At 41.1% G+C, this 23,582-nt stretch overlaps 1 protein-coding gene across 7 annotated transcripts in view; it reads right to left on the bottom strand.

Annotated features, from left to right (window-relative positions):
* The window catches only part of ODF2L (outer dense fiber of sperm tails 2 like), a 119,638-nt gene that overhangs the window by 38,631 nt on the left and 57,425 nt on the right, over positions 1-23,582 (bottom strand). For 3 of the 7 annotated variants that reach the window (XM_015144298.3, XM_077953374.1, XM_077953365.1), the window contains exon 1: positions 7,921-8,213. The exons of 1 other annotated variant lie outside the window; for it this stretch is intronic. Coding sequence is in view for 2 of the 6 variants with exons in the window: in XM_077953336.1 (XP_077809462.1) it covers positions 770-812 (43 nt within the window). In the remaining 4 variants the exon portion in view is untranslated. Of the gene's footprint in view, positions 1-769; positions 6,588-7,836; positions 8,214-23,582 lie in introns of those variants that run through there. 3 more of the 7 variants (XM_077953336.1, XM_077953345.1, XM_015144313.3) reach the window with 3 other exon arrangements.

The raw sequence follows: 23,582 nt of genomic DNA, 5'->3' as shown, positions 1-23,582 counted from the left end.
AGTATTCCCTGACTTCATTTTATGTTTACACAAAATCAAAGGTTATATTCAAGGTTTTCTACATTTTTTTTCAGATATTTACCTCTTGTAATTTAGTTTTGTATGTCTATATTACAAAACATATTATATTCAAGAATTTTTAACACTTAAGAGTAGAAGTGCTATTACAGGTTGAAGATTATTTATATTAGCCATTCAGAAACCTTCCAAAGTGTTCATAAAACGTACTTATTTTATCTGAATGTTCTATATACTGTAGAGACAAATATTTAGGAAACAGGTCAATGAAGTATGGTCATATTTTTTAAATACCAGAAACTGAAGTCCAAAAGGAACTGCTAAGCAACCAACTTAGTCTAGGATGATTCCCTTGAATGCTGCAAATATGCAACATCTATTACAAGGGTATAACAATATTTTGAGCTATCTATAGACTAGAAGAATTACAAGTATACAAAATCAAATAAAAAAACCAAACCTAAAAGTTAAGAATATGCTCGGGATAAGTCACTGCAATCAAGAGAACCATCATCTACTAATTCGTTCAGTTGCAATAGCTATCCCATACAGAAAGCAACTGGTACCAACCCTTCACTTGTTTAAATATTCGTCATATTTATCTCTCTGTGGACTGGAATCTCAAGAAAGAATGTCTTTTTTATATTTCAATCCTCAGCACCTACAAGCCTCGTAAAAGCTAAGCAAAAATTGAAGGAAAACACATAACGCTTAGAGCTCTTAAAAAATATAATGACTAAAAACTGTTTACCTTTTTTTAAATTCACCCCTTGATTTGTCTTTTCAGGGATCATTAAAAGAAAAATGGTTCCTATATTTGCAATAAAGGTTTAAAAAACAATGTAAGAAGACAGAAATTTTCAATTTGTAAAAAATATTTTACAAGATAAGACTAGTTTGGTATCGGTATTTTATACACAACTTTTCTAAAGTTTTATCATAAAATAAAGTCATAAAATTTTTCTGCTTCATCACCTATAATTGGTAACTGCCACTTATCTTAAAGGGTAAACAAATAAATAATAAAATCAATACACTGTAAAAACAGGAATTCAGAATGACTTTCTACCTAACATTCTAAAATGGAATCTATATTACTGATTTCTCAGCACACAAGGAAGAGAACTATTTGTCTCAGGTATTTCCATGAAAATTGTCAACAATCATCTTCTCCAGGATAAATACTGTTCAGATTCCAAGGCACTCCACTGCTTTTGTGTTGTGATAACTGTATAACAAAAAATATGTTGAACAAAAATGTAATAATTTTCTTTAGCATAAAAAGTCCTACTTTATAAGAAATGCTATCGTTTTATTGGATCAAATGTATTCTTGCATAGAAAAGCAGACATTTCACAATGTTTTTAGTAATGTAGAATATACTGTTAACTGACAAATGTATTGTACTTTTGTACAACTTGTCAGTGGTGGGTGAAACAAAGACACATATTCTGTATACATGTTTAATGATCAAATCCTTTTAAAGATAACTTAAAAATTCTTCAAACTGAACGATAAGAGTGACACAATCTATCAAAACCTCTGGGATACAGCAAAGGTGGTGCTAAGAGAAAGGTTCATAGCCTTAAACGCCTACATCAAAAAGTCTGAAAGAACACAAACAGAAAATGTAAGGTCACATCTCAAGAAACTAGAGAAACAAGAACAAAACAAACCCAAACCCAACCGAAGACAGGAAATAACCAAGATCAGAGCATAACAAAATGAAACTGGAAACAAAAATACAAAAGATAAATGAAACAAAAAGCTGGTCCTTTGAAAAGATAAATAAAATTGATAGACCATTAGCAAGATTAATCAAGAAAAGATTCAAATAAGCTCAATTAGAAATGAAACAGGAGATATTACAACTGACACCACAGAAATACAAAAGATCACTCAGGCTACTATGAACACCTTTACACACATAAACTAGAAACCCTAGAGGAGATGGATAAATTCCTGGATACAACCCTCCTAGCTTAGATCAGGAAGAATTAGAAACCCTGAACAGACCAATAACAAGCAGTGAGACTAAAACATGTATTTTTAAAATTACCAACAACAAAAAAAAAAAGTCCAGAACCAGACAGATTTACAGCTGAATTCTACCAGACATTCAAAGAAGAATTGGTACCAATCCTATTGACACTATTCCACAAGATACAGAAAGAGAGAATCCTCTCTAAATCCTCTCTAAATCCTCTCTAAATCATTCTATGAAACCAGTGTCACCCTAATACCAACACCAGGAAAGGACATAACCAAAAAGGAAAACTATAGATCAACATCCCTGATGAACACAGATGCAAGAATTCTTAAAAGGTCGGGCGTGGTGGCTCACACCTGTAATCCCAGCACTTTGGGAGGCCCAGGTGGGTGGATCACGAGGTCAGGAGTTCAAGACCAGTCTGGTGAAGATGGTGAAACCCTGTCTCTACTAAAAATACAAAAATTAGCTGGGCATCCTGTAATCCCAGGCTGAGGCAGAGAAGTGCTTGAATCAGGAGGCAGAGGTTGCAGAGGATCAAGATCGTGCCACTGCACTCCAGCCTGGCAACAGAGCGAGAGTCCATCTCAAAAAAAAAAAAAAGAAAAAAAAACCTTAACAAAAGACTAGCTAACCGAATCCAACAACATATCAAAAAGATAATCCACCATGATCAAGTGGGTTTCACACCAGGGATGCAGGGATGGTTTAACACCCACAAGTCAATAAATGTGATACACCACATAAACAGAATTAAAAACAAAAATCACATGATCATCTCAATAGATGCAGAAAAAGTGTTTGACAAAATCTAGCATCCCTTTATGATTAAAACCCCCAGCAAAATCAGCATACAAGGGACATACCTCAAAAGTCATCAATGACAAACCCATAGCCAACATAATACTGAGTGGGGAAAAGTTGAAAGCATTCCCTCTGAGAACTGAAACAAGACAAAGATGCCCACTCTCACCGCTTATATTCAACATAGTACTGGAAGTCCTAGCCAGAGCAGAGAAGAGAAAGAAATAAAGGGCATCCAAATCGGTAAAGAGGAAGTCAAACTGTTGCTGTTTGCTGATGGTATGAATCTATACCTAGAGAACCCTAAAGACTCCTCCAAAAAGCTCCTAGAACTGATAAATTCAGCAGTTTCAGAATACAAAATTAATGTACACAAATCAGTAGCACTGCTATACACCAACAGTGACCAAGCTGATAATCAAATCAAGAACTCAACCACTTTTATTTATAATAGCTGCAAAAACAAAACAAAATAAAATAAAATACTTAGGAATATACCTAACCAAGGAGGTGAAAGATCTGTATAAGGAAAACTATAAAACACTGCTGAAAGAAATCATAGATGACAAAAACAAATGGAAACACATCCCATGCTCATGGATGGGTCAAAACAACATTGTGAAAAGGGCCATACTGCCAAAAACAATCTATAATTTAAATGTAATTCGCATCAAAATACCATCCTCATTCTTAACAGAACTAGAAAATACAATCCTGAAATTCACATGGAACCAAAAAAGAGCCCACATAGCCAAAGCAAGACTAGGTGAAAAGACATCACATTACCCAATTTCAAACTATACTACAAGGCCACAGTCACCAAAACAGCATGGTCCTGGTATAAAAATAGGCCCACAGACCAATGGAACAGAATAGAGAACCCAGACATAAACTCAAATACTTACAGCCAACTGATATTTGACAAAGCAAGCGAAAACATAAAGTGGGGAAAAGACACCCTATTCAACAAATGGTGCTGGGATAACTGGCAAGCCACATGTAGGAGAATGAAATTGGATCCTCATCTCTCACCTTATATAAAAATCAACTCAAGATGGATCAAAGACTTAAATCTAGGCCTGAAACTATATAAATCTAAGACCTGAAACTATAAAATTCTGGAAGATAACATCAGAAAAACCCTTCTAGATATTGGCTTAGGCAAAAATTTCATGACCAAGAACCCAAAAATAAATTCAATAAAAATAAAGATAAATAACTGAGACTTAACTAAACTAAAGAGCTTTTGCATGGCAAAAGGAATAGTCAGCAGAGTAAACAGACAACCCACAGAGTGGGAGAAAATCTTCACAATCTATACATCTGACAAAAGACTAATATCCAAAACCTACAATGAACTCAAATTAGCAAGAAAAAAAACAAACCATCCCATCAAAAAGTGGGCTAAGGACATGAATAGACAATTCTCAAAAGAATATATACAAATGGCCAAGAAACACAAAAAAAATGCTGAACATCACATCAGGGAAATGCAAATCAAAACCACAATGTGATACCACGTTACTCCTGCAAAAACAGCCATAATCAAAAAATAGTAACAGACGTTGGCATGGATGCGGTGAAAAGGGAACACTTCTACACTGTTGGTGGGAATGTAAACTAGTACAACCACTATGGAAAACAGTATGGAGATTCCTTAAAGAACTAATAGTAGAGCTACCATTTGATCCAGCAATCCCACTACTAGGCATCTACCCAGAGGAAAAGAAGTCATTATATGGAAAAGATACTTGCACATGGATGTTTATAGCAACACAATGTCCATCAATCAATGAGTAAAAAAACTGTGATACACATATACATATATATGATAGAATACTACTCAGCCATAAAAAGGAATAAATTAATGGCATTCACAGCAACATGGATGGAATAGAAGACTTAACTTTAAGTGAAGTAACTCAGCAATAGAAAACCAAACATCATATGTTCTCACTCATAAGTAGGAGCTAAGCTATGAGGATGCAAAGGCATAAGAATGAATCAGTGGACTTTGGAGACTCAGTGTGAAAGGGTGGGAAGTGGCTGAGTGATAAAAGACTACAAATTGGATTCAGTGTACACTGCTCAGGAATGGGTGCACCAAAATCTCACAAATCACCACTCAAGAACTTACTCATGTAACCAACCACCACCTGTTTCCAAAAAATCTATGGAAATAAAAAATTTTTAAAAACCATTTAAAAATCCTTAAAGATGAGCAATTTTAAAACATTTTAAAATGTTTAAAGATTTAAATTTCCTATACAGAGACAATTTTGCCAGTCTACTGCCAAGAGGACATGTACTTAAAATCTTTTCCAGGAGTGCTCTGTAGGCTATGCTGATCCAGCTACATTCACTAAACTATGTTCCATTTTGGCCAACAGCAAGCATTTGGGGATAACTGTTCAGGGACCATGATGCTAGCCATGGCCAGAGAAAAAGGAAAATCATGGTACATGACCTTCCTTAACACCTAGATCAGACTAAGTAAACTAACCAACTTCAGACAAATACGTATTTTAAAGCAATCTCTCTGAAGAGAATAGCATACAAATCCTGCAGATTTTGTTTTGCCAAACACGAATTCTTAGAAAACTAATTTCCACTGGCTTCAAACACAGCTTCCACTGAAAAAAGTCACCATGAAATATTCAGCAAGGAACACAAAGTAGATACAGGAATGCTGTTTTTTTCCCCTTACTATTCTGGACACTAGACAAAAGTTTACTAGAGAGGTAATTGTATGGGGGAAAAAAAAAAAGGACAGGAAGCTTGGAAACAGGCAAAAAGCTGGAAAATAAATCTTATGGGTAAAAGCTACCAAAGTGGAAAAAACATTTTCTGATACAGAGAGATTATATTAGATAACTAATTCACTAATGCCTTTCTCCAATGAATAAAGAAGGATGTATATTTAAAAGATGGGCTGCAGATTGGATAATGTAGGCAGAAGAGTTGACAGCAAGAGTGACTGGTCTGTAAACACGGCATGTACTTCAAAGCCAACATCCCATTTCCTTCTCAAAGTGTTGCCCTGATTTCTCCAGCCCACCAAGAACTCTAAAAAAAGGTATTTTCAGAATCCTATAGTTTAGAATTAAATTGCTCCATAAATGCTCATATTTTAGTTTTCTTTTAAACTTGCTATTAACTGTAAGGACAAATATAAGCATCACTCTCTGCCCTAAAAAATTACCTAACACAGTGGAGAGCATAGATTAGGTTCTCAAATATAAGTTAAGGTGACTAAATTATTTATTGTTTAAACTCAGACACTTTTAAGTGTCCATACAGAGCCCAATTACCCGGAAAAAGGCTGGGCCAAAGATGGTCAGAATACTGTCTAATCCCAAATAAAGCCACCATTCTTTACCAGATAAACATAAAGCACATTCCTTTCCTTCAACATGACAGCTGTTGCCATTTACTGAGCAGAGCACTGACTGACCTTATAAACATCTCACAAAAGCTTCACAAGGTTGCTATTAAAAAGCTATAAATAAGGAAATTAAATCTTAGAAGGGTTAAACAGCTTGCCCAAGGTTACAAGTAAGGAATTGGTGGAACTTAGCTTTGAATTAAAAGTCATGAGATGGTGAAAACCCGTCTCTACTAAAAATACAAAAAGTAGCTGAGCCTGGTGGTGGGCGCCTGTAGTCCGGACTACTCGAGAGGATGAGGCAGGAGAATCACTTGAACTCTGGAGGCGAAGGTTGCAGTGAGCCCAGATCGCGCCACTGCACTCCACTGCGACAGAGCAAGACTCCATCTCAAAAAAAAAAAAAAAAAAAAGTCATGAGATACTAACACATAAATATAAAAATCTACAAAGCAAAAAGTAACACACAAACTTGCCTTAATTCAGTCAGGTTTTAATACTCATAAATTCAATTTAGATTCAAAAGATGAAGACTGTTCTACACAAGGAAATGAAGGAAATGAGTAATGAATAAAGATTGAGCTACCTAAAAGCACAGACTACAATTCTAAAGAGGGAGAGCACACCGCGACCAGATCACTAAATTCTGTTGTTCTGAAGTTTGTCACAGGGAACTTTTAGCATAGAAAAACTACACTATAAATACACATCCATTGTGAAATTAGAAGATGAAAAAGAGAAGCAAAAAGCAGATCACAAACAAGATCAGGCCATTCTTACTATAAGCGGAACATCACAATTTCAAAAGCAGACAGGTTTTCTGCGGTTTGTTTCTTTAACCATAACTAAGTTGCACTTAAAACTCCAAGAACCTCATTCATTCAAAAACACTTGAAACCGTACACTTGAAATGCGTTGGGTGATGAAGAAACTGTCTTCAAAATAGACTTTATCCCCAACAGCAGCCCCAGTATGGTTATTCTCAGTAAACAACAAGCACCACCACTCACTAACCACCTTCATTCGGTGCCACCTTAATGGCCCTGCGCTTATTTAATCTCGTATTACAACCACCCCAAAGTGATGATTACTGTCTCTATTTTACAGTTATCAGTAAGCAAGCCAGGAAGGTTAAGTGACCTAGACAAGGCCACACAGCGGGTTCAGTGGCAGAGCTGGGACTGAACACAAGTCGGCCTTTAGCACTCTCCACGACCCCAGGCCAATCCCGCACTACAGGGGTCGCCTATAGATGCTGGGACCTAGAGGAATCCTGGAGAAGGAATTATTTCCTGAGGATTCCTGGAATATGCCTCACTTACAAAGCCCCCAGGGCTTCCCACAATCTGATACATAACATGAGGGGCGCTTAAAAGCCAGCCCAGTGATTAAGAGGTCACTATTTCTGAAAGAAACGCAACCATATCCAGGAACGGCCCGGTCAGGACTTGGTTCTGGACAAGCCCACCTCACGCTAACATCTGCCCTGATGTCCCAGGGACCACACCCTTCCTAAGAGCGAGTCTCGCCGCCCTTTTCCCAGGCCAGGTAGTCAGCCTGAGGGAGGTGGAGGGTTTACGCGGAGGGGGCTGGGTGGGCGCGAGGGCCTTTTATTTCCGGGACCCACCACGGCCCTCACCTCCACACCTCCAGGGGCGCCCACGGTAAACGCCCAGCAACAGCTTTGCTCCCCACAAAGTCGTCCCCAACCCAAAAGGCGTACCTACGCCCCCGCCGCTGCGTCCGCACGTCGTCGTGACGTCAGCCCGCCGTCGCCGCGCTATAAAAAGGGTCAGAGGCACCACGGCTACTGCAGTGGAAACTCTGGCAATCCTTCCTGGGCTCTGGGTCGGCTAGGAGGGAGCGGGACGCAGGAGGCACTACAGTGGGTAGAGTAGGAAGGAAGGCAAGGGACGCGAGATGGGAAGCAGGCGAATTCCTAGACCTGCTTGCCGCGGAAGAATCCCCCCTCAAGTGGAACAAAAGCTCAGCTAGTAACCGGCTAGTGGCTTCTCTGGCAACGGCGTCTCCGCCCCTCCCGTCAGGCCCGCAGCAGGCTGCGGATTGGTCCGGGTTACGGACGGCGGGCAGCGCCTGTAGCTATTGGCGAGGGTGAGGGACGGGGCAGGGAGGGGAGATTTGTCTATCCTTGTGTCTCGGATAAGCTTTTTTTTTTTTAAGCGTTTGTTTCTGGAAAAGGACGGCACTTGTGTACATTACCGAAAGTCATAACTGAGCCCAACTAGAAAAAAAGGAAATAAAGCCAATTCCGAGTTTTCTGGCGCTTGGCCTGTATGTGTTCTGCTTTCGCGCTTTTTTTTTTTTTTTTTTTTTTTTTTTTTGAGACGGAGTCTCGCTCTGTCGCCCAGGCTCGAGTGCAGTGGCGCGATCTCGGCTGACTGCAAGCTCCGCCCCCCGAGTTCACGCCATTCTCCTGCCTCAGCCTCAGGTGTAGCTGGGACTACAGGCGCCCGCCACCGTGCCCGGCTAATTTTTTTTTTTTTTTTTTTTGTAGTTTTAGTAGAGACGGGGTTTCACCGTGTTAGCCAGGATGGTGTCGATTTCCTGACCTCGTGGTCCGCCCATCTCGGCGTCCCAAAGTGCTGGGATTACAGGCGTGAGCCCCCGGGCCCGGCCTGCTTTCACTTTTTAAAGGAAAGATCTGAAAACGTGAAGGCAACTGCGACCGGAAGAAACCACCTTTTAAATGTATAGTGGTATTTTTAGCTGAGATGCCTCCCTAGGCCTCAGGTTTTTTCCTGTTAAATGAGGGAGCGTGATGATGTTCTCCAAGGTGACTTCAGGTCTCAAAGTCTTTTGTATCTGCGTTACAGCCAGCTTGTCTGGTTTTTAAAGTCCTGAAGAAGCAAAGCAAGATTTAATTCGGAAAAAATCTTCATTCAACGCCTCTACTTAATATTCATCTTAAGAATCGTACACCAACATAGGAAGTTCACAGGTAGAGCAACTGTCAACTGAGCCGTAACCGTGGCATACTGCTACCTAATAATTGGTTTCACTAAAGCACTCCAGCAATGCTTTTCCCCCACTACTGTAATTGTCCCTTTTAATAATTTAAAGCGAGAGACAGAATTAATACATTTTCAGTAAAGGGCCAGTAATATGGTTAGGCTTTGAGTCCCCAACCACATCTCATCTTCAATTTTAATCCCCATAATCCTCATGTGTCAAGAGAGAGACCAGGTGAAGGTAATTGAATCATGGGGGCAGTTTACCCCATGCTGTTCTCGTGCCAGTGAGTTCTCAAGTGATCGGATGGTTTTGTAAGGGGCTCTTCCCCCTCCACCGGGTACTTCTTACTGCTGACTTACTAAGAAGGTGCCCTGCTTCCCCTTCACCTTCCACCATGATTGTAAGTTTCCTGAGGCCTCCCCAGCGACGTTGGACTGTGAGTCTTATTAAATAAACCCCTTTCCTTTATAAAGTATCCAGTCTTGGGCAATTCTTTATAGCAGTATGAAAATGGGCTAATACAGCCAGATAGTAAGTATTTTATTAATGGATTTTGCAAGTCATATGGTCTCTGTGATAGTATTTATCTCTGCCATTGTCGTACCAAGAAAAGCCATAGATGATACATAAATGTAAACATATGAGCTCACTAAAGTACATTTGTGTGTAGGATGCAACACTACGGTGTTGGGTAGATCATGGCAACAAATAGGGACTAGAATGTAAAAATAGCAAACAATGAAATAGAATAAAGATACTTGAATACAAATAATACTTCAAAATTAAAAAGCAATATTTTAGATAACCTTCTGTTTGCAGAGGACAAACAGAAGGTTAAATGAAAGTGTGATGGAGAATCACCACCTTTATGTCTTTGCACTCTTTAATAGTGCCACTAATCACTGGAATTCCCCTAGGACTATGGTATTGCCTTTGGTTTAATCTTTTAGTAGATAGGGGCGGTTCAAAAGGCTTCCACTTTGTCTTCCCATTATAATAGCCATGAGTCAAAAAGCTAATGTCAAGATGCTGTAAATCTCCTTTAAGGTTATGACATTCAGGTCTCTTCATTAGTTCTGGTAAATTTTTTGCTGTACAAATTAAGTAGAATCTTAGTAGACTCTCCATTTCAATTACAGGGACACTGATTAATTATCAACTCCTAAAAATCCCCGCTTACTCAAACAACATGATACGTCCTGCTGGTATCATGGTAACAACAGGTATCTCATCTCTGATGGCTCAGTAGTATCACCTGGCCTCTATCCCTTTGGGATCTTACTATTTCCATTAGAAAATTAGGGGTTTCATGCAATGGCAACATCTTCGTCCCCAGGCTTATAGAATAGCAGCTACAGAGGTTTTAAAGGATTCTGGCATTCCCTATGTTTTCTCAATGCTTTAGTAAAAAGAAGGTCCTTTGACCCTCTCAGAACACCTTTGAAAGGAGATGACTGGTTCACACATGATAAATCTATTCCTACAGTACTATTCCCTAAGTCTTCCTTAAAAATTGATACATACTAGATGTACATATTTTCAGGGTACATGTGATAATTTGATACATTTATATGAATGTGTAATGTGTAAAGATCAAATCAGGATAGTCAGGATATCCATCACCTTAAATATTTATCTTTATGCTATGAACATTCAAATTGTTCTCTTCTAGTTATTTTGAAATATACAATAGATTATTGTTAACTATAGTCACCCTACTTATCTGTCAAATACTGAGTCTTATTTCTTCTATCTAACTGTATGTCTGCACTCATTAATCAACCTCTCTTCATTACCCCCTTCCCTAAGTCTTTTAATTCATTCCTCTAAAATCAAGACATTTCTAACATCTCAACTGTATTTAGTTTCAACCAACCAACTGAGCAAACCTTGACAGCCACTCCCAGATGTTCAAAGCAAGCACAGTGAATTATGGTCTCTGGTAAATATGTTCATATTAATATCTTGGACACATCAAAATATTCCTTCATCCCTGGTCTGCCACACTTGGAATTCATTATTTTCCATAGGCTTCTGCCAATATAAATAAGCAAAATCTTGCACTTTTTTGGTATGAAAGCCTTCTCCCAGGTCAGATCTTACTTCTTCTATCTAACTGTATGTCTGCACTCATTAATCAACCTCTCTTCATTACCCCCTTCCCTAAATTCTTTTAATTCAATCCTCTAAAATCAAGAGATTTTAGAAACAAACTGTTTAAGAACAGCCCACTATATAGTAGTATTTCATTGTGTAAATATACCACAATTTGCTTATTAGCGCTCCTGTTGATAGATATTTAGGTTGTTTGCAGCTTTTCGTTATTATGAATAAGGCTGCTATAAGCATTCTTTAAAAGGCATTTTATTAACATATGCTTTCATTTTTCTTAGCTAGGAGTATGTTTAACTTTACCAGCAGTATATGATGCTTCCTGTTGCTTCACATCCTTGCCAACATTTAGTAAAGCAGTATTTTTTATTTTAACTGTTCTAGGGGATGTGAGGTGGCAGCTCACATGGATTTCAATTTGTGTTTTTTTGGTAATGAATCACGTTCAGTACCTTTCAGTTATTGACCATTTGTACATGATTTATGAAGTGTTGTTCAAGTCTTTTACCCATTTTTGTATTGGATTGTTGTTTTATTGTTGATTTTCATGAGTTGTTTATATATTCTGAAAAACGATTTGTCAGATATATGTAACTAATGTTTTCCTCCTATTTCTTATCTATCTATTTTCTTAATGGTATCTTTTGAAGAGAAGAAAATTTTTATTTGAGACATCTAACTTACCAGTATTTTTCTTTTATAGTTTAATGTACCACAACTCCACATTTGTGAAGTTGCCATGTTTTCATTTAGAAGTTTTATTATTTGAAGCTTTCATAAGTAAGTATATGACGTATCTTGAATTAAGTTTTTTAGGAAAGATGTAAGGAGTCAAGATTCCCTTTGTTTTATACAGATACCCAATGTGGTACCACCGTTTATTTAAAAGACTTTCTCTTCCCCATTGAATTAATTTAGTGCTTTTGTTGAAAATGATTAGACCATATGTGTGTGTGTGTTTATTTCTGGACAATCCATTCTAATAATTTATAATCGAAACATTTGCCTACATCACATTCTCTTGATTACTGTAGTTTTATATAAGTCTTAAAATTGGGTAGACTCCATTTACTACAAAGATGGTTGTCCACAGGGTAAGTAGGACAAGAATTGAGCAAAGTCTTGGGGGAACAGAACAACATTGCTTTTACAAGATAGAGTATCAGCGCATATCTTAGTTTGGAGTGCTATAACAAAAATATAAACTGGGTGGCTTAAACAACAGAAATTTGAGAAGTCCAAGATCAAGTGCCAGCCATTTGGTTCCTGGTGAGGGCCCTCTTCTTGATTTGCAGAAGGATGCCTTCTTGTTTTACTCCCACATGGTGGAGAGAGGAGGGAAGCAAGCTCTTTCATGTTTCTTCCTTATAAATAATAAGATCTTTGCTTTGTATAGAATTATAAATTACAAACTATTATTTTGCTTAATCCTTTTAACCAACATGAGGTGGGCATGTTGGAGGATATTAGCTCCCATTTTACAGGCAGAGTGAAAACACTGTAGCCATTTTTAGTATAAAAGCTGGGATATAAGACCTGGGATTCCATATTCACCACTGCTTTTTTCCATGACTTTGTGATACATCATTTAAAAGTAATCTGATTTCACAGTGTTTTACAGTGTAAGAATAACATCTATAGTATCTATTCCTGGCAGGTTAACTCTGGAGCCAACCAACCTAATTGATGGCCTCATAAGCTGGCACGTTTTAAGGCATTCTTATACCTCTAACTCAATTTTCAGCTATATTTGAGGGCCCCATAAGTCAAATTGTAGAATGCTGTTCTGAAAGGATCAGGAAATACAATGGTCAAGCATGTTTTAAAGTTTAACCTAGGTCTGGCACATCTTCGTCAGTTGCTCAGATGGCAAGCTGTAGGATTGAAGGGAGTAGTGCGAGGATCCACTTGAGGGTGGACACTGATGAAAAACACAAGCAGTATCAGAGCCACTGTTTTCAGGAAATCCCTAGAAGCCTTGTTGCTAGTTTCCTACATTATTACCAGCAGGACAAAGGGCAATACTTTTGGAGACTAGAATTTCAAGGAAAAGATTTATTAGGCTGCCTGCCTGGGGCCTAAAAGCCAGATAGTGCTAACTTTATCCAGGCCAAACCAAGAAAATGGTTCATCCCTTCCTGATCTGCATTTTGAGGAGAGTGCTGATCATCAGAGAAACCAAGAAATTCTGTCCTGAAGCCCAGGAGAGAAACGGTGGGCATTTCCCAGAGTTCTAGGAGGCATAGGGGCAACACAATCTGCCATGTAAAGAGAAAAAGCTATCTTGGTAAGCTTTGGTCTTGCACAGGACATGGAACCAGAAATGATCAACATCAGGGCCTGGGTGACCAGTCCTGAGAAGAGCAGGACTTCCTCACGTAAGGTGCCTAGGTCCCTGAGGAGAAGGGTCTAAACGCCCTAAAACTGCCAGCAAAATTTTGAGTGTGTACATGTTTTTCTGCTGAAGAGATCTTTCATTCTCAAATCCCGAGCTTTTAGAGAAGAAGACTAAGCCAGTTGCAGGCTAGAATACAAAACACACCAGTTATACTTAGAGTCAGCCAAGTCTGAGAGCTCTCAGAGCCATCAGTGAAAAGTTGGAACATAGATGCACAGGAGAGACAACTAAGTTCTTTTTGTGCCATTCTTCCTAACTGTATTTCAAGTCAGTTAAAAATAAGGCCTCAGGAACCGCTAGATTCAAGTATGCCCCTGGGCTTGGTGCGCTGCTGCAGGAGTCTTAGGGTGTCTTGTACAAAATGCTTATTCACTCATGAATATTAAACCCCAGGATAGAAGATGCGACAAAGCAGGACTCCTTCCTCCATGGCCTATGCTGATTTCAGAGGATGTGGCAGCCAATAAGGAGAACATGGAAATGTTTCCTTAGAACTGGACTGTGCCGAGAGGTGCCTGCCATGAACATAACCTGCTGTCTTTTCCCTGACCCTTCCCTTCAGTTTTTGACAATAGAGCAGTAAATAATCTTCTCTGAAGTTATTTGATATCATTTCTGAAAAGCAAAAACACATGCTTCCAATACACAAATACACTGTGCTTTCAGGTATTCTGGATCTAGTTCAGCTGTGGATGACCTCACTCATGCCTTCACTCTGATAGCCAGGTGAGCCCATTCCCTTGAAGAAGCCCACCGTATCATTCTTGGTAGCATGACAGGCCACCAAGAGGTGGAAAGGGTGCAAGAACAATGAGATCTCCTGGAAACACTTCCCCAGGAAGGCAATTTCGTGAATGACGTCTTTCAAGCAAATAATGCCAAACCTCCCCAGGTGCTCCCCAATAACTGTGTTGTCTGCCAGAGGGAATGGTCTTACTTTTGACCTTGACTTGCCCACGTTTCAAGATGAGTTCCTGGAGAGACTTCAGATTTAGAAATCCCCAGGTCACATAATGTTCCACTATATGTAGCATTTTTAGGCTGAAGGTGGAGGGGTGGGGAGGGGGTGACTTCTACAAAGACACCACTGAAAAACGTCTTCAGGCAAAGTCTTATGATGATTCTCTGCACCAGTAAACTCACATCATTAATCCTTTGAATGCATACAACAAAGGCCGAGGAGTGTTTATCTGGTTGTTTCAAGGCACAAGGTTTTACATCTAGTCATTTGAGTTGCAGCTTGTCACATTTGTGCTGCCAAGAATCAAATAGGAATTATTCCAGTCACTTAAACCTGAGTCCTTTTCCTTTCCTCTGCTCCTTCTTTGCTATAAAGTGCCTGCTTTGACTGAGTGGCTTTGAGGACTAGATTTCCTAGGAACAAAGGAATTTTTCTTTGCTCTTGCTCTGCCGACTTTCTAGTGCTAGTTACTGACCATGCCCTCCCCACTGTCATGTCTCTTCTTATAAGAGCAATAATCCCATCATGAGGGCTCCACTTTTATGACCTAATCACCTCCCAAAGACCCCATGCTTAAATACCATCACATTCAGTATTATAGTTTCAACGTATCAATTTTGGGGAGTGGGGGATACAAACATTCAATCCATAGCAACGGACAACATGCTACCCTGAACCTTGAAAGGAGGTTCTTACCAGAAACCATCCAGAAAGGAACTAACTACCCCAGCACTACACTTAACTAAACCTGTGGAGGTAGGGCTAAGTGTGGGCCTGGGGTGAGGGTGAAATGGGTTGTTACAATTACACAGTAATTAGCAACAAGGGCTTTGGAATCAGACCAACCTGTATTCATGTTTTCTACCAAGAAATCATGGAAAAATTACTTTACTTCTCTGAGGCTTCTCTATTAAAAAACTAAGGAATAATTCTACCCATCTGATAGGATTGTTGTGGTAATTGAAGCTATATTTGTAGAATACCTTGCCTTATCGCTGATAAATCGTATGTGCTGTATAAGTGGTAGGTATTGGCAATGATTGTTTTAAGGTGCAAAGTACATGATGCACAATCAAGAATGTTTATCTCTTTTCATCCAGATATTTTCCACATAAGTTACAGTCTTCAGACATGAGCCTTTTTTTTAAAGGAGAGTAATAGTATATGTGAATCTAGTTTTCCCTCTAACTATAAATGATTCCAGTAATTACCATAACCTGAAAAAAATCCAGGATGTTTGACCGGTTAAATAGTTGCTGTCAAACTTAGCCCACCTTGCGCACATGTTCAATGTCTACAGTCAATGAAATTAGGTCAGGTATTAAACATTTAATGCATTGTATTACATAACCAGCTTTTAAATCTGTTTATTTTAAATGCTATTCAGAAAATAACACTGTTTAACCTTGTATTTTAAGCTTAATATTCTGTCCTCTGGGACATCAGTGTTTGACCAAAGGGAAATGATGCTTAAGTATAAAATTTACCTTTTAAACTATGTTATCACTTGGTTTTCATTAGCTATTAGGGGCTTTTTAAAGGTAATGTAAGCAACTTAAGTCTTATGGCATAAAGATGCTGTGTGGTCATAGAGAAATTAAGACACTTTCTATTCTTGTATTGTTTGAAAAATCCACTCGTATAACCAGAAATTAATTTGAGAGCTAGTGAACTATTTAAAGAACCCTCAGAAAATGATGAACTCCTAGGTGCCAAGTATAAAGAAAAATATAGGAAGACAGAAAGTGGTCCTTTGGACACAGAAGCTTAATAATGCAGGGATACAAATATGAAACTGCCATAGTTAGCACATGTGTGGTCTAGCACACACTTTAAGAAAAGCTTTAAAAACCTAAACAATTACTTTACTTTTTCCCTTTTTTCTTTTTAAGGTAGGCTTGTCTACTTTGGATGGATATTTTTCGATAGGTCTTTCCCCCGCTAGCTTATTAAGCTAAACATGATCCTTTTATTTGGAAAAGAAGGGCTGAAAATAATAATAATATGTTCATCAAAATGTTACATAGCTTACAGATTAAACCACTTTATGTACATGTTTCCAAAGATTGATTGACACTTTTTAGAAATGTCAATGCTATTTTCTGAAGTGCCTTTATCAATCGTTATCAGCTTCAGCTGGAAGTAACAGGATACCCAACTGTTAAAGTGGCTTAAAGAATAGGGGCTTTCATGACTTCTCACAGTGAAGTCTGGAGTTAGATGCTCCTGGGTTGGCTCCTGAGTTACCAGTGTCATCGGGGATGCCAGCTCTTTCTACCTTTCAGCTCTACTACCCTTTGCTTTTTGACTGCCCTCACACCTTTTACCTGACAGTCACAGAGCCTCCCTCAGCTTCTGACACCATGATAGGAAAGAAGAATGGGGATTTTCCAGACTTCTCTTTTCCAGGAGAAAAATCTTTTTTCTGAATGATCCCAAAACCACCACTTCCTTCTCTTGCGCCTCCCTCCTGCTAGCATATCCTATTGTCAGGCCACATACTCATGTTCCAGTATAAGGGGTGCTTGGAAAAATGAGCATCAGACATTTGACCTCTGTCATGGAAGACAGGTTCTGCCAGCAAGAAAGAAGGAAGGAGAATGGTGATTCATAGGCATTAACAAAACCTAAGCAGAGGCCACACACATGGGAGATCAGCAATACATTAATTGAGATTAATATCTATTAAACTCTTACTCTGGCCTAATCATAGTTTTAGTCACTATATGTCTCAATTATTACACCAGTTTTACAGATGTATCAACTGAGGCATAGCGATGTTTAATAACTTAGCTAAGGCCACACAGTTAGTAAGAAGCAGAGCTGGGATTTCAATCCAGGCAGACTAACTTCAAAGCCCAATCATATAACCATTTAACCACTGCTTCCACATGATTGTGGTAACACAGGATTAGCAGATGAAGGCCAATAAAAGTTCATATAATGGAAAACAGAAGTGGCAGGAGATTTTGTTGTATTCTTATACTCTGGAATTTTATTCTTTTGGCTTTATTGCCTTCTTAGTAAGTAATCTACAATGTGTGACTCATTGCTATAATCTAGATTATGGTAAGTTATTCAAATGGAAATAAAGCATGTATGTGATGTAATAACATTTAGGATAAGTTATGACACTAAAAAATTTACTATTTTATTCTTTAAAAAGATAATATGCTTGAAAAGTTTCTTTTAAAAAATGTGTCACTTACTCATAACTATTGTTTTTAAAAGACTCAATATTTTTTGTAATATGAATATTTGATCTTGGATAAAATGTACTACATATTGTACACTTTTGTTTTGGAAATTATTGCATTTTTAGTAACCAATTATAATATTACATCAAAGAACTGATTCAATTTCCTTTTTCCTAGTTATCAGACTCTAAAAAATCTCTACTCAAAAATATCCCATTACCTTCTAATGGAGAAAAAATTAAAAACAGATATATTGTGAAAGATACATACTAATTTATTTATTTATTTATTTATTTATTTATTTATTTATTTTTTGAGACAGAGTCTCGCTCTGTCACACAGGCTGGAGTACAGTGGCACAATCTCGGCTCACTGCAAGCTCTGCCTCCTGGGTTCACGCCATTCTCCTGCCTCAGCCTCCCGAGTAGCTGGGACTACAGGTGCCCACCACCACGCCTGGCTAATTTTTTGTATTTTTAGTAGAGATGGGGTTTCACCGTGTTAGCCAAGATGGTCTTGATCTCCTGACCTCATGATCCACCCACCTCAGCCTCCCAAAGTGCTGGGATTACAGGCGTGAGCCACCGCACCTGGCCTAATTTTTTTTTTAAAGTTGTTCCCGGCCGGGCACGGTGGCTCATGCCTGTAATCCCAGCACTTTGGGAGGCCGAGGCGGGCAGATCACCTGAGGTCAGGAGTTCGAGACCAGCCTGGCCAACGTGGTGAAACCCTGTCTCTGCTAAAAATACAAAAATTAAGTGGGCATGGTGTTGGGTGCCTGTTATACTACTCGGGAGGCTACTTGGAGGCTGAGGCAGGAGAATCGCTTGAACCTGGGAGGCAAGGTTGCAGTGAGCCAAGATTGTGCCATCACATTCCACCCTGGGGGACAAGAGCAAGACTTCGTCTCCAAAAAAAAAAAAAAAAAAAAAAGTTGTTTCCTAGCCTTCGTGGGGGAGTATAGAAAAAGGCAGAGGAGAAAGTACTCATATGGGAGACACTAAAAGAATTGGCAAGGAATGAGGAATAAGATCAAAGTGATCTTAGTTTAAGCAGAACCTTCATTAGAATTTTCAAGCAAGCCACAGCCAAAACTCAGAATAATCAAAACAGGAGATTATTCAGGAAAACTGGGAACAAGGTAGAATGCTAGGTATGGTGGGATATGGGAAGAACCCTGAGACCTTACTCTGAGACCTTGGCTATGCCCAGCTAGTTAAAGGGAAAATGGCAACTTTAGAAAATAAAGCTGACATGTCACAGGAAAAAGAATGGTAGAGGAGAAAATACTCTGACTTTGAATTCAGAAAAGAATAAATAGAGGTGAACTCTAGTCCCTTTTGAAGGCCCCAGGAAGATGAATGCCTTTGCCAAAATAGTCTTTGAAAGCTCTTATTGAAGAATCCCTCTTGGGGAGAGCACTTGGTAAATGTCTGGGGTGGAGGGGAGCTATTCTACCTCTCCTATCTTGCCTGGGTTTTGAGTGAGTGGTTCTTAGGATTCAGAGGAGTAAGGCACAGGCTCTGTATGAGGCCAGGAAAGGCTTGTTTTGTTAATGGTTGGTTGGATGCTTTTACTTTTCAAAGTGAGGAAGAGAGAAGAGAAGAGAGATGAAGATCCCTCAGGATAGAAAGAGGCTGAGGCAAACTGGGGGCCAAGGAAGATCCACATTTGTGGAAAATTATTTAAAGAATGTTGCCAGCCAGGTGTGTGGTGGCTCAAACCTGTAATCCCAGCACTTTGGGGGGCCTGCGCAAGTGGATTACTTGAGCTCACGAGTTCGAGACCAGCCTGGACAACATGGCAAAACCCTGTCTCTACAAAAAATCAAAAATTAGCCAGGCATGCTGGTATTCACCTGTAGTTCCAGCTACTCAGGAGGCTGAGGTGAAAGGATGGCTTGAGCCTGGGAGGCGGAGGTTGCAGTGAGCTGAGATTTCACCACTGTACTCCAGCCTGGGCAATAGAACCAGACCTTGTCTCAATAATAAATTAAAAAATAAATAAAGAATTGTCAGGTTCTAACTGAGGTCCTAGGGGAGTCAGTGGGTGAGTGGCAGGTAGCTAGAAAAACATTTGAGGAATCATAGACAGTTTCGACATGGCTTTACTCTCTCTCTGGGCATGAGTGAACCATATGGACAGTGTTAGTGGGGTAACTATACCTTTTTCAGACAATAGTGGCTCCAATCCCTAATGCGCCTCATGTGGCATGGTTACATAATGTGTGGGGTTGTGCGCCTGCACTCCAAACCCACTGAATCATGCTGCACCAGAAGGCAACTTCAGCCTACTGCTGACTAAAGTGCAGCCATATCACTTCCACTCCACTCCCTAGGCTGAGGGCCTCCTCCAGGCAGGGATACATGACCATAGGGGTCATGACCATGGGATACTGAATCCATATCCCACAACAACAATACAGACAGCAACAGCTCACTACTAGGATCCCAGCTATGCTACTTAAGACTATTAGGGCCCAGCGTAGGCCAGAGCCTGGGGAATGCAGGGGGTCATCAGTAAGGCTCTCAACTGCCTTAATCTCCCATGAGACCCCTTGCAGGGCGGCTGTTAAGTTCTGCTGATTGTCAGGGATAAAGGTACAACACTGTTTCTAAAAGGACACAGGTACCACTTGGGCAGCAGTTATGATGCCTAAGGTCATTTGGTTTTGCTACACCACCTTTCTGATCTGATCAACCTCATCCGTTAACAGGAGGAGGGCCACTCAGGTGCAATTCAGAAACCAAGTGGTGTGCTCTACAAGAGGAGTAACTTGTGCTTCTACAGTTATGACACCAGCTCCAGTGATAGTCATTGCCAAGGGGTAGAACCACCAGGGTGCTCGTCGCACTTGCAAAAACCAAGAGCGTAGCACCTCCCAGTTACACAGACATCTGGGCAACATGGAGAGAACAGTGGCAGGTACATAAGGCCACTCCAAGGTACAACATCCAATCCTGTCATCTGGTAGGTAAGGCCACCCTGTGTCCCCACAGATGCATAAAGTCTCAGGGGCAAAAAGTCCATGGGGCCTGACCTTGGTGGGGCCGCTTGTTCCATCCTACCTTCGGTGTGGTGACACATGTTATGTTTGCACAGGCCATGACAGGTACCCATCCCACAGTGGTGTTACCCCAGTGTTGCTCTGTGCACTGCAGTGCCTGGGCCAGGGGTACTACATGTTCCCCCGCTAGGCAGCCCCACCTGTCATAAACGCTACAGGCCAGCCAGGGGGTGGGCGCACCATGGGTCTTGCAGCATCCTTTGTCCAAAGCTTGCCACTTCGCGTTCCGGGTGTCAGCCATGGGACCCCAAGTCTCCAACTATGTCCAGTTCTCTGCAGATGTAGGATGCATGTGCCAAGGCAAGCTATCCACAGCTGCTGCTGGAAGGGTGGTGCAGATCCAAGAGTTGAAAACATTGCTCACCTCAGCATAGGTCCACAATGCAGTTGGAGCATGTTAACCTATGTCAAAGTGACAGAGCAAGCACAGGTACTAAAGGGGGTAAATCACGTCCCTCAGGCAAAATATAGGCTAATCTTTCATCCCTGGATAACAATGCAACCGCCAAGGGCTTTTGCCCTGGGCAATGGTACCACACCTTCCTCAGCTCCCTATGGTTTCTTTGAGTCCTGTATCAGTGCCAGAGTCACAGGGGAGTTCATAATAGGCCACACAGACAGTACATGTGTCCCCCAAGTAGGGCTCCTTCCCCGGCCGCCCCACCTTGAAAGCCAACCGCGGGGGCCATGCATCAAACACCCAAGGAGCAACACGCAAGTCACACTGCAGGCCCTCCCCCCAGGGAGCTGTGATGGACAACCACCAGCACGGGGGTACTTGGAGGATCCACACGCACAGCCAGGTTTTCTGTTCTCCTGCCTTCAAGGGTGTTGGGGCAGGTAACAACAGGTTACCGTTTGTCCCAATATCTGGTCAGAGGAGGTCATCCCTGGTACGTATCTGCAACTGAATAGGACAGTGGCCCGGTGTAACAAAGCCTCCACTGGGACTGGGCCGCCTTTCGGTGGTCATCCATTCACGGTTTGGAGCACCAGGTCCAGCCTTGAACTCCAGCCCCACAAAGATGGGGGTGTGACATACAAGCTTAACCCATTTTTCAGGAGCCTGTTATATCGCTCAATCATACCCACAGCTTGTGGGTTGTATGGCACATGGAGTCCCCACTTTATGCCCATTCGTTGTGCCCATTTTTGTACCTGTTGTCCAGTGAAATGTGTTCCCCTATCACTCTCAATGGCCAGAGGGTAACCACACAGGGCACATAAGTGTTGCACGGCCTGAATGGTGTTCTGTTGGGTGACCACCCTGGAAGAGTAGGCGAACAACAGGCTTGTGGCCATGGCCACAGCTGTTAGCACATGTGTGTACCCTAACAGCTTCAGCAGTGGCCCGGTGTAGTCTACTTGCCACCTGATCAAGGGCACTTGCCCTGTTGTTACTGTTGTGTAACACTGGGCAGCTGCCTCTGATTAGGGTATGTCTGAGCACATGCTGGGCATTTCTGACAAGCCTCCCAAATATCTTACATGGGCAGGGACAGATCCCAATGCATATTGACCTGTGACGTCAGTTTACCCCCGCATGTCCCAGTTTCTGGTGTAGCCACATGACCACATCTCATGTAAGTGCCGACTCTAACCATCAGACCTTGGCCAAGACATCTGCCTCATCATTGCCGGGGGTGGCCAAAGGCCACTTCTGTATTTTCCTGGTAGTTAACCACAAGGTTAAATATTGATAGACCACCCAAGTATCCGTACAGATTACCATAGGTTTCACCTCCTTGGTGATCACCATCCATACTGCTCTATGTTCAGCCTGTCAGCCTCTTTGTCCATACCCAGTTTCAAACCATATGGTGTCAGTACTAGGTTGGACTGCAACAGCGGTCCAGGCAGCAGTAGCACCTCGGCTAGACCCATCTGTGTACCATGCCACATCGGGAATGGGGGGACGCCCTTCCTTAAATGGTGAAGGCTCAGGGTCTAGGGGTGCCTCGGGCCTTGCCTTGCATTAAGACTACAGGTCCCAAGACCTCTTGCAACTCTGCTGCTAAGGGGCTTGTACTCAGCATACTCCACCGCTCCAAGTAGGTGCCCCACTTTGCCAAGGTGGATGTCTGTGCCATCCCAGTCTGGGGGGTCATTACCCATGATGCACCCATCCTGCTATTGGTAAGTCATTCGCACAATGACTGCAGCCCATCCTGTCACACTCTCACAAGCCTAAAGGGCGGCATATACAGCTGCTAGCTGTTTCTCTATCAAGGAATACCAGAGCTCAGCTCCCTTCCATAGAGATCAAAAGCCTAATGGCATTCTCAAGCGCTCCTTGTGCTGCCATCTGTGGTCACATGCACATCCAGCTCAAATGGGTACCCCTGGTCAACTACCCATAGGGCTTGTGCCAGCTGAATAGCCTGCTTGGCTGGCAGGAAGCCAGTCTCAGCCACATCATTCCAATCCGAGATAGCGCCCTTCTTTGTTAACCAATGCAATGCTTTCATCATTTGAGCTAAATTGGGCACAAATGCCCACCAATATCCCAGGAGCCCCACAAAAGTTTGCAGGTGCTTCACCGTGGTGGGGCGGAGATATGCCTGAATCTTATCAATGATAACCTCTGGGATGGCCTTTGTCTCACCCGACCAGATAACTCCCAATAATTTGGCAGATAATCTAGGCCCTTGAACCCTGGATTCATTGACAGCCCAAC

The sequence above is a fragment of the Macaca mulatta genome, chromosome 1 (assembly GCF_049350105.2).
Source record: "Macaca mulatta isolate MMU2019108-1 chromosome 1, T2T-MMU8v2.0, whole genome shotgun sequence".
Lineage (NCBI taxonomy): Eukaryota > Metazoa > Chordata > Mammalia > Primates > Cercopithecidae > Macaca > Macaca mulatta.
Note: the sequence above shows the minus strand (reverse complement) of the source record. Positions and strands in the feature narration are given on the sequence as shown.